This window comes from Schistocerca cancellata, chromosome 5 (assembly GCF_023864275.1).
Source record: "Schistocerca cancellata isolate TAMUIC-IGC-003103 chromosome 5, iqSchCanc2.1, whole genome shotgun sequence".
NCBI lineage: Eukaryota > Metazoa > Arthropoda > Insecta > Orthoptera > Acrididae > Schistocerca > Schistocerca cancellata.
This window is the reverse complement of record NC_064630.1, coordinates 625366784-625385175: the sequence shown is the minus strand read 5'-3', so window position 1 is coordinate 625385175 and position 18392 is coordinate 625366784. Positions and strand designations below refer to the sequence as shown.

Here is an 18392-nt window from a genome sequence, read left to right as displayed (position 1 = left end):
CAAATGACTTTTCACAAAATCCAAAGAAATTCTGGTCATATGTAAAGGCTTTTAGTGGCACCAAAGTTAGTCTCCAGGCCCTAGTGAATGAGACAGGAACTGAAATTGGGGGTAGCAAAGCAAAAGCTGAAATGCTGAACTCCATTTTCAAATATACATTTTAAAAGGAAAACCCAGGAGAATTGTCTCAATTTAATCCTTGTGCCACTGAAATGATGAGTGAAATAAGTGTTAGTGTCAGTGGTGTTGAGAAATAGCTGAAATTGTTAAAATTGAACAAAGCTCAAGACCCCGATGGAATCCCTTCAGATTATATTCTGAATTTGTGGCTGAGTTCTAACTAAAATCTATCTTAGATCCCTTGAACAAAAAATCATGCTCAGTTCTTGGAAAAAGGAATGGGTTGCACCTGTCTACAAAAAGGGTAGGAGAAGCGATCCACAAAACTACCATCCAATATCCTTGACATTGATTTGTTGTAGATTCTTAGAACATATTCTGAGCTCAGATATAATGAGGTATCTTGAACAGAATGACTTCTTCAATGCCAACCAGCATGGATTTCGAAAACATCAGCCATGTAAAACCAAACTCTTTACTTTCCTCACCTGACCTGGATCAAGGCATCCAGGTAGACGCAGTGTTTCTTGATTTCCAAAAAGCATTTGACTCAGTTGTACATACACTTATTGCCAAAATTATGATCATATGGCATATCAAGTGAAATTTGTGACTGAATTGATGAATTTTTGGTAGATAGGGCACAGCATGTCATCTTGAATGGAGAGTCATTAGATGTAAAAGTTTATTATGAGTGTGCCCCAGGGAAGTGTGTTGGGACCCTTGCTGTTCACGTTGTATATTAATGACCTTGCAGACATTATTAATAGTAAAATCAGACTTTTTACAGATGATGCAGTTATCGATAATGAAATACTATCTGAGAGGAGCTGCATAAATATTCAGTCAGATCTTGATAAGATTTCAATATGGTGCAGAGATTGGCAACTTGCGCTAAATTTTCAGAAGTATAAAATTATGATTTTTACAAAACGAATGCCCCGCGGGTCCGGGGGTTAGAATAGGCACGAGGTATTCCTGCCTGTCGTACAAGGCGACTAAAAGGAGTTTCACACATTTCAGCCTTTATGTGACGCTCCACTGTAGGGTTTGAACTCCATTCTTCAAAATTTTCCCAAAGAGCGAGCCAGTTGGGGAAGGGCGCCTTACAAGGTGCATTGTGTCCGTCGTGCGTTGAGATCTTTAGCCCACAGACTCGTCATCGCATTGCAGTCCTGCCCATTCTCCATCTTTTGGGCGAGGACAGATTCCTGGGTGCGTTTTCCATCATGCACTATGCAGTGCCGATTTCTGCGTCGACAATGACCATGGATTTATATGCACCTGATATCCAGCACAGTAGCCAGTCTGTTGTGGTGGGGCCGCCATGTACCCTGTTGGTTGTAGCCCCCTGACCACACAGGGATTGCTCTGCTGATGCCTGCGCTGTTAACTCCCCACGTATGCCAAGGGGTAGATGCCCATCCCGCTGTGGCATCGGGACTCCCGGCAATGGCCATCTTGCCAGGTGGCCTTTGCTGCGGCTGGGTGGCGCCCGTGGGGAGGGCCCCTGGTCGGAGTAGGTGGCATCGAGGCAGATGACACACGATGAAGCATAGTCCATTATCTCTTGCTGGTGGTGAAACACCAGCAGTCTCTAAGCGATCATGACCTCAATTGAACACACATAAGTATGACCACAAATCGTTCCCTGCCTGGCCACACCATGGGAGAAACGTCAGGCTAAGGATGGCAGCGGATCTTATTCGCCCCGGTACCTTGTATGTTCGAGAGTTGATGGGGAATCTTTCATGACAATGAAGCCTCAGTTTTTCGTTGAGCATTTAGAGGACAAGTTCGGGGAGGTGGAGGGCTCGTCCAAAATGAGAACTGGGTCAGTCTTGATCAAAGCAGCATCCTCTGCCCAGTCACAGGAGTTACTCGCTTGTGACAAGCTGGGGGTATTTCTGTAACCATCGCGCCTCATAAGAGCTTAAGTATGGTCCAGGGTATCGTATTTCACAGAGATCTTCTTTTGCAGTCAGATGATAAGCTGTGCGCAAATGTAGAGCGGCGAGGTGTACATTTAATCCGGCGTGTCCTCCGGGGTCTGAAGGATAATCAGGTTGCCACCGGTGCCTTCATCTTGGCCTTTCAGGGTGATACATTGACCGAGAAGGTCAAGGTGATGGTCTACCGGTGGAATGTCAAGCCCTATATCCCTCCCCCGATGCGGTGCTTTAAGAGATGGAAGTTGGGCCATATGTCTTCCTGCTGTACTTCCAGCATTACATGCCGAGGTTGCGGACGCCCATCACATCCCAATACTCCATGTGCCCCTCCTCCTATCTGTGTCAGTTGTGCAGAGCACTATTCACCTTGCTCGCCTGACTGCAGGATTCTCCAGACAGAAAGGAAAATCATGGAGTACAAGACCCTGGGCAGACTGACCTACACTGAGGCTAAGAGAAAATTTGAACTCCTGCATCCTGTGCGTATGACATCTTCCAGTGGGAAAGATGACAGCTGCCAATGGCTGAAGAGCCCAAAAGCAGCTGGTCGTATGGCTTCATTCTCATCCTCAGTCCCAGAGACTGAGCCAGTGAGATCCTCCCAGCCAGGGAAACCAAAGGAGCAATGAGAGAAATCCAAAAAGAAAACCCTCTAAGACCAAGGAAATTGTGGTGGCACCCACACCACCGCTACCTACAAACTCTGTGACTGAGCATGGGGTGGAGATTTTGGCGTCCGCTGAGGATGTAGAGCTCGCCAGACCCTAAGACAATGGGTATAGACACTGCTCAGGCAATAAATCAGTGGCAGCAGGTGACTCTGAGGTGTAAACTGCCTCATTGAATGTTCCATTCCTTCGCAGTCTCACGATGTCATCCTCCAGTGGCATTGTGGAGGTTTTTTCCACCGCCTGTCTGAGCTATGGCAACTGTTAAACTTTACACCTGCTATCTGCATTGCCTTCCAGGACACCTGGTTCCCAGCAATGCATACCCCTGCCCTCTGCTGTTATAATGGATATTACAGGAACTGTAGCGACTATTATAAAGTATCAGGTGGTGTTTGCGTTTATGTCCTAAACTAGATCTGTAGTGAACATGTGCCCCTTCGAATCCCCCTTGAAGCTGTGGCTGTAAGAATAGGACGACGCAGGAAATAACTGTCTGCAATGTATATCTTCCTCCAGGTGTTGCAGTACCCCTGAATGTATTAACTGCACTGATTGATCAATTCCCTAAACCTTTCCTACTTCTGGGAGATTTTAATGCCTATAACCCCTTGTGGGGTGGTACCATGCTTACTGGCCAAGGCAGAGATGTTGAAACCTTACTGATGCAATTCGACCTCTGCCTCTTAAATACTGGGGCTGCTACACATTTCAGTGTGGCTCATGGTAGTTACTCGGCCATTGATTTATCAGTTTGCAGCCCAGGACTTCCCCCATCTATCCAATGGAGAGCGCATGACGACCTGTGTGGTAGTGACCACTTCCCCATCTTCGTGTCACTGCCCCAGTGTCAGGCACATGGACGCCTGCCCAGATGGGCTTTTGAACAAGGCGGACTGGGGAACTTTCACCTCTGCTGTCACCACTGAATCTCCACCACACGGTAACATCGATGTGATGGTTGAGCAAGTGACTAGCACAATTGTTTCTGCGGCAGAAAACGCGATCCCTTGCTCTTTATGGTGCTCGAGGCGTAAGGCAGTCCCTTGGTGATCGCCGGAAGTCGCTGAAGCAATTAAGGAGTGTCGGCGAGTTCTACAGCGGCATAAGCAGCACCCTTCCCTAGAGCACATCATAGCTTTTAAATGGCTCTGTGCCCATGTTCACTAACTTATCAAACAACAGAAGGAGGAGTGTTGGGAGAGATACGTCTCACCATTGGGTGCCACTCGACACCTTCCCAAGTCTGGACAAATATCAGACATCTTCAGGCCCCAACAACTGTCCCCGGTGTTACCATAAACGGAGAGTTATGTACCGATCCAAACGTGATTGCCGAGCACTTTGCTGAGCACTTTACTCGAGCCTCTGCGTCGGAGAATTACTTCCTAGCCTTTCGAACACTCAAACAGCGGCTGGAAGGGAACATCCTCTCATACACTACATGCTGAAGTGAAGCCTATAACGCCCCATTTACACAGTGGGAGATCCTCAGTGCCCTTACACGTTGCCCTGACACAGCTCCTAGGCCTGATCGCATCCACAGCCAGATGATTAAACATCTCTCATCTGACTACAAGCGACATCTCATCATCTTCAACTGGATCTGGTGTGATGGTGTCTTTCCATCGCAGTGGCGGGAGAGCACCATCATTCCGGTGCTGCTCAAACCCGGTAAAAACCCACTTGATGTGGATAGCTACCGGCCCATCAGCCTTACCAACATTCTTTGTAAGCTGCTGGAATGTATGGTATGCTGGTGGTTGGGTTGATTCCTGGAGACACGTGGCTTGCTGGCTCCATGTCAGGGCGGCTTCTGCTTGGGTCGCTCTACCACTGATAATCTTGTGTCCATCGAGCCTGCCATCCGAACAGCCTTTTCCAGACGGCAACACCTGATTGCTGTCTTTTTTTACTTATGTAAAGCATATGACATGACTTGGCGACGTTATATCCTTGCCACATTGTATGAGTGGGGTCCCCGGGGACCACTCCCGATTTTTATCCAAAACTTCCTGTCGCTCCGTACTTTCCGTGTCCAAGCTGGTGACTCCCATAGTTCCAGCCATATCCAGAAGAAAAGAGTACCGCAGGGCTTTGTATTGAGTGTCTCTCTATTTTTAGTGGCCATCAACGGTCTAGCAGCGGCTGTCGGGCCATCCGTGTCACCTTCTGTGTATGCAGACGACTTGTGCATTTCGTACAGCTGCTCCAGTACTGTTGTTGCTGAGCAGCGCCATCCACAAGGCGCAGTCATGGGCTCTAGCCCATGGCTTCCAGTTTTCAGCCACAAAGTCGTGTGTCATGCACTTCTGTCGGCGTCGTACCTTTCATCCGTAACCCACACTTTATTTTCATGACGATCCACTCACTATAGTGGAGACATATCAGTTCCTAGGACTGATTTTCAATGCTCAATTGACTTGGCTCCCTCATCTTCGTCAGTGTAAGTGTAAGTGCTGGCAGCACCTCAATGCCCTCCGTTGCTTGAGCAACATTAATTGGGGTGCAGATCGATGTACGCTGCTGCAGCTCTACAGAGCTCTTCTCCAATTCCAAATTGACTATGGGAATGTGGTTTATGGTTCGGCAGTGCCTTCAGCATTTCACTTACTCGACCCTGTGCATCACTGTGGGTTTCGATTAGCGACAGGAGCTTTTAGGACTAGTCCGGTGACCAGCGTACCGGTGGAGGCTGGTGTCCCTCCACTGCAGATCAGACGTGCGCAACTGCTCGCCAGTTACGCAGCACACATTCACAATTCCCCTGAGCAACTGAATTACCATCTCCTTTTCCCACCCGCAGCAGTCTGTCTCCCGCATTGGCGGCCCAGATCGGGGCTAGCGATTGCGTTTCGCGTGCGGTCCCTTCTCTCCGAACTGGAGTCCTTCCCTTTACCACCTCTACTTGCAGTCTGTTCACATATGCCTCCATGGTGTATGCCTTGGCCACAGCTTAGTCTGGACCTTTTGCATGGTCCTAAGGACTCCGTTAACCTCGCCTCTCTCCGCTGTCACTTCCTCTCGATTCTTGACATGTCCCGGGGCTCTGAAGTGGTTTACACTGACAGCTCAATGGCTGTTGGTCATGTAGGCTTCGCATATGTTCATGAAGGACATGTTAAGCAGCACTCCTTGCCAGTTGGCTGCAGTGTTTTCACTGCAGAGCTGGGCGGCCATATCTCATGCTCTTGAGTACATCCGCTCATGCCCTGGCGAGTCATTTCTCCTGTGTACTGACTCATTGAGCAGCCTACAAGCTATCGACCATTGCTACCCTTGCTGCCCTCTGGTAACGTCCATTCAGGAGTCCATCTAAGCCCTGGAACAGTCCTGCCGTTCCGTGGTGTTTGTGTGGACCTCAGGACATGTCGGAATCTCCGGCACGAACTTGCCGACAGGCTGGCTAAACAGGCAATGCAGAAACCGCTTCTGGAGATAGGCATGTCCAGAGCTGACCTGCGATCTCTCTTACACTGTAGGGTTTTGTGGCTTTGGGAAACGGAATGGCATAACAGCACGCACAACAAACTGCGTGTCATTAAGGAGACTACGAATGTGCACAAGTCTTCTATGCAGGCCTCTCGCAGGGAATCAGTTGTCCTCTGCCGGCTCCACATTGGCCATATGTGGCTAACGCATGGTTACCTACTCCGTCATGAGGACCCACCTCAGTGTCGCTGTGGCTCCCAAATGACAGTCGTCCACCTCTTGCTGGACTGCCCACTTTAGCTGCTCTGCGGCAGACTTTTAACTTTCCCAGCACTCTGCCTTCGGTGTTGGGCGATAATGCCTCCATAGCAGCTATAATTTTACGTTTTATCCGTGAGAGTGGGTTTTATACTTCTATGTAGGTTTTAGCGCATGTCCTTTGTCCTTCTGTATAATACTGGGGTAGTCATAATCATTTTGGACAATATTCTAACACTTTAGACAACAAGAAGCGATATGGAGCTGGTTTGAAAACTTCACACCTCCTCACGTCAGTTGAATGACTTGGTATGCACAGATGGTCTTCTTCTCTGGATAGTCGGCCACGTCGATCTCCTTCTCTGAAGAATAAAGCTGGTTAAGGGAATTTATCAGACTCTCTCCCTCCCCCCCTCTCAACTCATGAAATAGCGGATACTTTCAGAATAGTTTTAGTTTAGTCTTGGTATATTTCAACTTCCACAAAGCACAAATTCACCATTTCTCACACAAATATTCGAAAGTTTGCAAGTCAACCCATTCGTCTCGCATTCAACTCGATTAAATACATTTACAATAGTGTTGGTTTAACAATCACATAATGTATTAACCTGTCTTACTTCTAGCAAGTCCAGCACATGAATTACATGAAAGTCTAATCTCATTTCTTCATTTGTCCTTAACAATCATCACGGTCACTAAACCAGCAAAGAATAGCACAGGCTTTTCTCTACACATACACTGAAACTCTATGGATCGTACAAGAGGTACTTGTCGGCCGCCGTTCGGCTGCTGCGTCCACATTTTGCTCGTGACTGTTTTTAGACCTGCACACACAAACATGCAGTGTGGATTCCTCTCTCTCTCTCACTACTATTAAAAATATCATGGGTTCGAAATGGAAGAAGGCTTGTAGAATTTACGCGGAAATTCTCAAAGTGCTACAATATACAGGGTGTTCCAAAAACAATGACCCGATTTTAAATAGAATTATTTATTAGGAAGAAGGGCTTAACACCAACAAATTGCACACTAAAATACTCAGAAAAGACAGAAGTTTATAAAAATCCATCATAAATGTTCAATATGTCCTCCATTGGCTGCACGGACAACATTGATAGCCGAATTCATCCCAAACTGAACGTAAGGTGTCTTCTGTAACTGAAGCTACAGTAGCTGATATTCTGGTTTTTAATTCTTCAATGTCACGAGGTAAGGGCGGAACGTAAACACATTGTTTAACTTATCCCCACAGGAAGAAATCACATGGTGTTAAGTCAGGGAACATAGGAGTCCACTCGCTTCACTTTGTCAGTATCTCGAAGAGCTTGTACCAGTTGTAATCAGTATGGTTTGAAGGCTAAATGGGTGGCCGTAACGTATGCCTCACTGTCATGCTTGGTAACGCAAGTTCTCGGCTAGCACGACGTGTAGACTTGCGGGGGCTCCGCTCAAATGCTCGTTGGATTTGTTCCACTGTTTCTTCAGGAACATGTGGCCAGCCAGGACTTTTGCCTTTACATAGGCACCCTGTTTCTTCAATTGTTTATACCACTGTCGAATGTTCTTTGGTGATGGTGGTTTAGCACAAAATTGAATATGAAATGCCCACAGAACTGCGATCACTGATTGAGTACTACTAAATTCAGTAACACAATATACCTTCTGTTGCGTAGACACCATATTGCGCGAGACTGGCTGCATGCTCCAGGTCAGCACTCGTAGTGACATCTAGCAGATTTTTTTCTGAAACGCTAGACCATGCCTATTACATCTAGCGCTGTTTCAGTTACCTTCAGTGACATTGCCTCAATATTATTACAAGTTCAAATCGAGTCATTCTTTTTGGGACACCCTGTATTAAAGCCACCTTTGCAACAACAATATCTTCACTTGACTGACACTTTCACCCGAATGTGTAAATGAGTGGACTAACACCTGCAACAAGTATTACCATTGGATGTATCAGATAGAACACTGTCGGAGTTCTGGCATCTCCTAATAAATGTCATTGAGGAAGAAGTAATGTCAAATGCGACACTCTGTCATGTTTTTCTATCACACCGTCCGTTGCCAGTAAAATCGTGCATGGCTACATGATAAAAATGATATCAAGTCTCTGCTATCAGTGGCAAACAAATTTCATGCTTTGATGGAACGGGCAAACACTTCGGTGGCAATGTCATCTTAGGTGAGACAGCTGGTATATGACTTGATCCCAAATGAACATGTCCAAAGTCTGCATTGTCAAATGGACACACTTCAAAGTCAGTTATTGGCATTGACGGTAAATAAGTGGACCTACACCAGATAAAGTAAAGAAGATGGTCACTCATTCCACCAGAAAACTTAACAGATGGGCAAATGGGACAAAGGAAATAACATTACCCAGTATGCCGGTACTGCAGGCATTTTGGTGGTTATGTCACAAGGTGCACAACTCCACATGGATTTCCAGATGGCAGCTGTGGCTTCTTTTGATATCAGTGACGAGTTTGCAGTGGGATGTGCTGAGTGGATGTTTGACACCACTGTTGACAGTATCAGAGGAAATTTGGATAAAGTAGGTTAGGGTTGTTAACAGGAATGTATTTTAAAGTCTTCTTGTTTTTCTCTCACTTCTGTGTAAAAATTATGATGTCTTTTTGTTATTAAAGTTCATATTGTAAGCAGAAGTTCTGCTTTTTTCCACTTTTTATGATATAATCTTTAATATGAGAATATTTGTAATTTTTCTTTGCAGAGATAATGTTTGAATCATTTAACGTCCCAGGACTGTATATTGCCGTACAAGCTGTTTTAGCTTTGGCAGCCTCTTGGGCATCACGTTCTGTTAGTGAACGCACGCTCACTGGAATAGTTGTGGATAGTGGTGATGGTGTTACACATGTCATACCTGTCGTAAGTTCCTTAAAGTTTCTTACTTTATTGTTTTCAAGTTTCTTACTTTATTGTTTTCAAGTTTCTTACTTTATTGTTTTCAAGTTTCTTACTTTATTGTTTTCCATAGAATTATGTGGATGGATTGTTTGTATAGAAACATCCCTAATGATAGTAACTGTCCAAAGAAGGCCTCAACACACAGAGCTTTCTCTGAGATGTTACCATATTTGTACTTGTGTTTGTATTATATGTTTTATGGAATATACAAAGTCAACAGGCAGCCTGATAACTTTTTTTTTTTATTATAAAAGTGCTATATTTGTGTGCTCAGAGAGCGGCAGTTTCAAACAGTCAGATTTTTACTGGCAAACTGTTGTACATATAAGTTAATATAGCAGTTAGAATTGTAATTTTAAAGTGTTTACATTTTGAAGAAATTTTACTTTCATTAATTTGTTATTAATTTTACAGTATTTGTTTACAATTCTTTCATTTTTGTAGGCAGATGGGTATGTAATAGGAAGCTGTATAAAACACATTCCTATAGCAGGCAGAAACATAACCTATTTCATCCAGTCTTTGCTGAGAGAACGTGAAATTGGAATTCCACCTGAACAGTCTCTGGAAACAGCAAAAGCAATAAAGGAGCGTTATTGTTATATTTGCCCAGATATTGCAAAAGAATTTGCTAAATATGATTCAGATTCATCAAAATGGATGAAGAAATATGAGGGCATCAACTCTGTCACAAAACAACCATTTGTTGTCGATGTGGGCTATGAGAGGTTTCTCGGACCAGAAATATTTTTTCATCCTGAGGTATGTGAATTTGATATTTTTGTTATTTATGTAAGCTCTTAAATACAAACTTTTAGATTAGGCATAACCATGACACTCACGAACATCAATTGAAATACAAAAGTAACTTTAACAGTCACTTTTACTTATATTCTAACCACTCATTTTTGGAGTATTGTCTCTCTATCGTACATAAACTGTCATAACTCATTTGTCCATTCCCTTTTACACACACACACACACACACACACACACACACACACACACACACACACACCTCACACCTCACAATAATAATAAAATGGGATCTCATCCTCCGCACAAAGCTTAAGAGCCATGTATTAAAAGAATTTTTTGTCCTCTCATGCCACACAGTGACAGAAGGTTCCCATAAAATTCATATATACAGTCATTGTGCCCTGCAAAAGTAAGTATCTCTGATGAAGGATGTATAATCCTGCCATGTGCATGGTGAGAAGACCAACTGGTTGCAGTTACTTGCATATTTCAGAAAATGCCAAGGCATGAATTCTGTCATGAGTTTCATGTCGTGTGTGATATCCAAGTGTATAGAAAATACAAATTACACTATTCCTAATGATTGTAATTCTGTTAAGGTATAAATAGTTCATTATAGACATTTTTAGTTGAAATAGGGTTATTGTCTTTGTCAACTGTTCGAAGCATGGCTAATTTGACATTTCCACATTCCAGCCTGAGCAACATCATAGGATGAACACATGTTGTTCTATTTTGTATGACACACACACTGTGCCATTGTCATGAGATGTTGTATTAAATTTTGTAGTAATTAAATCTGTTGCTTCTTAAAAAGTAAACTGCATTGGAAAGCATAATGAATCAGTGTGAAAAGTGAGCCTAAACAACCTAGAAAAAACGGAGGGAAGAGAGATCTTTAACATTAAGACTGCTGCTTTCATTGCATAATAGGTGTCTCTGCAGCAGTGGAATAAAAAGGTTATCATTTGTCCATGAACAGTATCACTGAGTAATGGACATTTTCTTTGAGATCTGTAAAGAGAGAAAGAGGTAAAACATATAGCCTTTAAATATGGACCATGGGGGAGTTAATCAGGAATATTGATTTCCTCTGGCCACAGTGGCGCAGAAGTTAATGAGCTACATTTACTAACATAAGGCATTTGTTTAAAGCTAATTAATTACATACTGAACACTTGAATTGAGCTAAAACTGAAAAAAAATGTAAATATTGCAGACAGTAAATTCAACTAGATGTGATTGGCTCCAGTTTTCATCATCCAGCAAGCATATAAATCAGTACTGAATTAAACAGCTGAGAGATGTAACATGTGTACAACTGAAATTAGTGATGATGTAACATGTGTACAACTGAAAATGGAATATTAACATGAAAATAAAATCCAAAAGCTATTAATTGTGTTATAGATAGAACTTAATGTAAACAACGAAGATTTGATGAAGGAAGCTGTGTTTATTTGCCATTAAAGAAAATAAAAAGTTAATGTTGAAGCCATAGCTCCGAAAATTAAAGATAATTCACATGTATGTTAAATTCTTATAATATTTGAGAGATTCTTCAGCACAAAGAGAAGCAAGTGGTATTTACATAAAGTACCAGTGATAGCTCTTACGAAATTATATGGGGCATTAGATGAATTTACGTTGATTAATGCAAAATAGAAGAATTAAATGTCACAGGTGTAACATTTTAGTATCTCAAATGTAACACATCCATTTAATCTGCTGTGGAGGACTGAAATTGAACACGTTACAATGCTAAAATCGCTGTGTAGTGACATAGTTGTGAATAAATGGAGAGCATTCAGATAATAGAGAATAGATATGGTTTAAAAGGTTTGATTTCTGTTCAGCAAAACTTAACCTTTCCTGAGAACATGTGATAAGGTCTTACAAAGCACACATCACTTGGCAAAAATCATAAAAGTTTACTTCATGCTATGGAGGAATTTAGTTAACGGCTTTTTTCTTATCTTTTTTCCCAAGTATCCTCTGACAACTTGCCCTATAAATTTGTTCAAATATCCTTGTTCAGATTCTAGATTAATAACAATCCGCAGACCAAAAGACAGTGAAAAGTTTTCATTGTTGGAACTCATAATGAAAGAAATTATGGATGTTTCTTCTTAACGACTTGGTCTGCAATGGGTATAAAATAGAAGCAGGTGCCAGTTAATCAGACAACAAACTGTGTTTAAACTGTGTACTTAGCAGTGTTGTGGAGTCTGTAGAATTGAGTGTTTAGGTGAGATCTGATTTTGCTCCAAAGCTGCATTAACTTGTCAGCATGGCTTCAAAATGCAATTACACGTCAGTATGTACCAAAAGCAACACTGAAGATGCTACCAATTTGATAATAATACGGTCGCCAGCCTAATTAGGCATTAACTGAGTTTCTTCCCTGTACAAGTTGATGTATATTCATGCAAAACAACACGTAGTAACACTGCATAATATAATAAAATTTTAGAACCAGAAAATCTATTGAACTGATAGTTTCACGTTCTGTACAGATATGGAAAAACCATGAATACATAACACTATACTATAATGTATACTACAAAGCTTCGTACTGTCTATTGATCTGATTAAAATCGGGCATAGGTTACCCTAGAAATAGCACTTTCGAGCCACACACAAAATGTCAATTTTGATAAAGATAAAACACTGATAAATTTTGTCTTATATATTGACTTTAACTTTTGCTGGTCAAACCAATGTGGAACACTTCAGAATTCAAATGAAAAAAAGGGGGGGGGGGGACCCTGAAATTGTTATGATCACTATATTAAAAAAAATTTATTACTGAAATTATCATGCATTCAGTATTTCCAGTATATGAGTTACTACTCTTTTTATCTTATTTACTTCTCATTTAAATACCTTTATATCTGTCTCGAAATAATTAAACTTCAATACTATATCAATATTAAAGTTACCTTTCAACTTCGTTAGACCTTCATTATTCATTTACTGGTTCATTAACAAAACAGTTCTTTAAACACCATTCTAACATAACTAGGTCTGCAAGTAATTATTATTAACACAAAATTTAATTTTTCATTTCGGGACACTCGGATTGCACAACATTTGGAAAGGACCCTGTCTAGGTCAGTTGTGAGGATAATTAAATGAGGGGAAAGTTCTGGTAAAATTCAGGTTATTGTTGAACAGTTCACTCTATGGTCCATACGAATACAGTACTAAAAGTTTCAACCTGCTTTTATCGATGCGGCGGTTGGCGAGCGGCGAGATGGCGAGGCACAGAGCACACATACAACCACAGCTATGGCTCTTGACGTATTGGCACTTTAATTCTTCTTAGCGTTGCAATACTTTTCCATTTAGTGCCTATGGAATTTTGCCATGCTGTGTGGGCGTTGGAACAGCATACCCGAGGCTCAGTGAAACTACGTCTTCCAGGAGAGCCTCCTCACTCCAGAAGGTGTTGCTCAGACCAATGCCAAACTCCAACTACTACTGCGGAGCCCGTTGTGTCGTGCAGTGCCCGCGTGCATTTCCCCGCGCTCGCCTGCCATCCACCTTTTACCGCTCCCTGACAGGCCGGGTATTCACCCGAGGTTTTGCATTCTACATATCCTAACACATTGCCTACATATAGACCAGACGCACAATTACAATTTTAAACATCTTACAACAGTTTCAACATTTGTTACATTTCAGTTCTATTACAATACTGCTTGACATTTGACATAAACATTAATTTTCACATTGAAACTTGTTTACAGTTTTCTTAACACAATGGCATGAAAAAAAAAATATGAAATTAGAACATCAATTACACTAGTTTATCGAAAAATCAGATGGAAAAAAAAATACTTATATGTACAATAGTACAGCGTCGTCGTTGTTACACATGCCCCTGTTTCCAGTAAATTTCACTATGTGCAAACTTGATGGGAACACTGAATTTTTTATATTTATACAGGGATTCTGAATCTTTGCTTGAATGTGCCATCATAAAATGTTATATCATAAAACTTCCTTTCACTCACATCATATAGGTCTATACTTTTTAATATATCGAGAACATTTACCTATCATTTACTTAAGTGCCTTTGGCACAGTCCAACCTCCTATCACAACACGATTTAAATAGCAAATTACTTATTATTAAATTTCTCAGAGAAATAAATTCAAAATCTGAAACACAAACACTTAACTACTAAGCAATTACAAATACCTATATACACTCTAAAACAATTTGTTGCTGCTTGCATTAAATGGCAGTCCATTTCCTTATTTACTAGTAAACACACAATACTATTTAGAAAAATCACTACATATATTTGCTGCCTATTATTCAGATTTGGGCAGTCCATTTCGCATCATTTTATCACAGCACCTGCACCACACTTACAATTCTCCTTTGACTATTTATCTGCCCTCTTTGGTGTTTGGCAGCCCTTTATATTATGACTCATATACTGCCCACTTTGATTTTTGGCAGACCCATCTTTTATTTGGCTTGCAGCATTTGCTTTTTCTTTTCAGCCCTTTTCTCCATACATCTTTACATTTATAATACATTTGGCAATCTAAAACTTACATAAGTACATTAGCACACTGACAATGGTATACATACATTTACATAGATTTGTTACATTTAGAATAAAATAGTTTCAGCATAAGATACAGCATATTTACTGCAGATTGCTTTCTGATTGTACTTAGGTCACTCACTCCTAGGAACATACAGTTTCAGGTCCACAATGTTTCTTACACATAAAGGTCTCTTGGATTTTGGGTAGATCAGGTAGTAAGCATTATCGTGTGGAATGTTCTGTATTATATACGGTCCATTATAAATATATTTAAATTTGGAAATTTCATGGTTCAGTTCACTAGATTTTTCGTGGGTTTTTAAAAGAACATAATCCCCAATTTTAAATTTTGAAACTTTCAGGTTTTTATCATGTCTTTTAGATCTAGATTCAGGTTTTTGCTTTGCCCTTTTTCTGACTAATTCTTTCTTTTGACTCAACCCCAAGCCTGTACAAGGTGGAAACTCTAGTTTTTCCTCAATTAAACTTTTACTTCTGCTGCCTAACAAAATTTCTTCCGGTGGGAACCCAGTAGATTCATGATGTAAGGTGTTCATGACATTCTCGAAGTCCGATATAAACCTGCCCCAGGCTCCATGGTAATGAGTGCAGTATGTTCTACACAATCTCCCGATTTCTCGCATGTACCCTTCAACCGGGTTGCTAGCTGGGTGGTAGGCTGAGATATATTTAACCTCCACACCATTTTGCTCCATTCCTTCTTTCCAAATTTTGGATATGAACTGGGGTCCATTATCAGATAGGACTGACTTGGGTTTCCCGATGGTTCTGAAGTATTCGACCATTCTATGAAATACAGGTTTTGCTGTTGCCTTTTTGAAGGGGTATAATTTTACAAACTTTGAGAATACTTCCAAAATTACTAAAATATATGCACAATTCCCCGAAGTCTTTGGGAGGGGACCATACAAATCTACTGATACTAATTCTAGGGTGTCCTCTGGTAATGTACTTTGCATTGGACCTCTGCTAGTTCTGTTCGGTACTTTGGCCCTTTGACAGACATCACACAACTTAATTCGTTCATTTACCTTCTTACTGACACTACCAGCAATCACTATTACATTATTCAATTTATCCAAACATTTCTTTGGCCCACTATGCCCCAATGCTAAATGGAAAATAGTCTACAACATCAGTATCAAACTGGTGTGGCCAACATACTCTCCATTCCTCAGTGACTAAATCTTTTCTCCTGTATAAAATGCCTTTAAAGATTTTGTAGTATTTCTTAATTTGAGGATACTGCACACTGTCAAAATTTATCTTCACAGATTTCCATGTCGGATCCTCATTCTGATGGTACCTCATGTTTTTACATATTTGCTCAATTTTCCTTTTTCCTGAAACTTCTTTCATATACCTTATTTGGAAAGTACCCTCTTCACCATTTTCATTGGGCACTTCACTCATACCATTAGGCAATCAAGATAAAGCATCTGCCATGTAATTCTCAGTACCCTTAACATAGCAAATCTCATAATCAAACTGCTGCAGGTACAAAGCCCAACGAGTTAGCCTGCCATTAAGTAAACGACAATCTTTAAGAAAAGTTAAAGCTTTGTGGTCAGTATGTATGATGAGGTTATGGCCCCACAGATAATTCCTGAATTTCTTTAATCCCCATATAATGGCTAAAGCCTCCTTTTCCGATATAGTGTAGTTTCTCTCGTATTTTGTTAGAGTTCTACTTGCAAACGCGATAGTCCTGTGTTCGATTTCTTTGCCGTCACAGATTTCTTGAAAAACTTCTATACCAATCCCATAAGCACTACTGTCGGTACTCATGTGGAAAGGTTCTGTCAGTATGGGGTGATGCAAAATATTGTCATTTAAAAGTTCACTTTTTAAATTTTCAAAATCTCTCATGCACTCTTCAGTCCAAACAAAAGCACTATTTTTCTTAAGTAGATTATTCAAATGAGGACTATTAAAAACTTGCCACTTGACGAATTTTCTATAGAACCCACATAAACCTAAAAAGGCTTTCAACTGTTTTCTATTTCTAGGAGCTGGACACTTTGCTATTGCACTTAACTTTTCCGGGTCCTTGCCAATGCCGGTTGTAGTAATAATGTGCCCCAAAAACTTTATTTCCGACTTCACGAATTCACATTTCTTCCACTTGAGTGTCATGCCCCCTGCTTGTAGAGCAACAAAAACTTTCTGCAATAATTCACAATGCTCTTGCCATTCCTTAGTACAATCAGTAAGTCATCTACATAAATGGTTAGCCGGGAACTCAATTCTCTCCCTAATACAAAGTCCATTGCCCTAATAAATACCGCGACAGAAGTGCTGAGCCCAAATGGCACTACTTTATACTGATAGTATTTCCCGGCAAATAGAAAAGCGGTATATTTACGGGATTCTTTGCTCAATGGGATTTGCCAGTATCCGGCGGTCATGTCCAGACTGGTTAAATACTTCACATTATAAAACTTTTGGAGCATTTCGTCCAGATTTTCAGGTCTGTCTATTTCCTTCTTTACAATTTTGTTCAAAGTCCTGGCATCAATGACTACTCTTACTCCCCCATCCCTTTTATTCACGATGATAAGGGGACTATTATATTCGCTGCTACTCCGTTCGATTACACCGCATTCTATCATTTTATCTATTTCCACTTAAACAGCCTGCCTCTTTGATATGGGTACCGAAAACGGTCTTACAAAGAAAGGTTTATGCTCTAATGTCTCAATCTGGTATTCAAAGTTCTTAACTAGGCCAGGTTTGTCCGAAAATACGGTGCTATTGCTTTCTAAAAGATCAAGCAATTCTATTTTCTGATCAGGAGATATCTCCTTCAAATTTTCCACAATTTCTTTAAAATCATGCCCCTGCCTGTCACACTCATCTATTAACCTCTTGACATGATACGTTTCATACATGTTTGTCAAACCATCATTCCCTTGGTCGATCTCCAACAATAAGGAACCAATTTCTGAATCGACCACCTTCCCATTTTCCTCAAATTTATTTCCAAATTCATAGATGCATTATTAATTTTGACCACTTCCCGGCTACAATCAATAATAACTTTTTCTTTATCTAGCCAATCTATATCCAGAATCATTTCAGTACTCAAGTCTGGCACAACCAAAAAATCGTGTTCAAACTTTTGTCCTTTTATATTAAATTCAACCAATATCTGGTTCTTTACGGCTTGCTAGTCTTGCCAGTAGCACCAACAATTTTTACGCCAGTCACTGACATAATTACTAGTCCATGCTTATCACAGATGTGTTCGAAAAACGATTGGGAGATCACACTTATCTGAGATCCTGTATCAAGAAGTACTTGCAATTTCACATTATAAATTTCAACTGGTATTACAGTTTGTTTAACCGTCAAATGCCTTTCATTGTTGTGTTCTTCCCTAAGCAAATCTGGGTCAACGATAACATCATCCCAAGATATGCTTTTGACCTGCACATCACCTATATCTGGCGGTTTATTTGGTTCCCGGAGCTCAAAGTCGTCAAATACTTGAACTCTTTGTAACATTGACACTGAGTCGTCCGGTGGCTCCTTTTTTCTGTGTTCAGTCTCAACATCTGGGTTTTGTTTTGAAACTTCGTCATCAGTATGTACATTATCGCAATTAGCTGTATTCCAATTATTTTCACTAGTTCCGAAATACTCGTCATCTGAACCATCATCAGAATCCGACC

At 41.0% G+C, this 18392-nt stretch overlaps 1 protein-coding gene across 1 annotated transcript in view; it reads left to right on the top strand.

Moving 5' to 3' along the window:
* The window catches only part of LOC126187441 (actin-related protein 3), a 102772-nt gene that overhangs the window by 45632 nt on the left and 38748 nt on the right, over nt 1-18392 (top strand). The window contains exons 4-5 of the mRNA XM_049928521.1: nt 9174-9331; nt 9815-10132. Of these exons, the coding sequence (XP_049784478.1) occupies nt 9174-9331; nt 9815-10132 (476 nt within the window). The remainder of the gene's footprint in view (nt 1-9173; nt 9332-9814; nt 10133-18392) is intronic.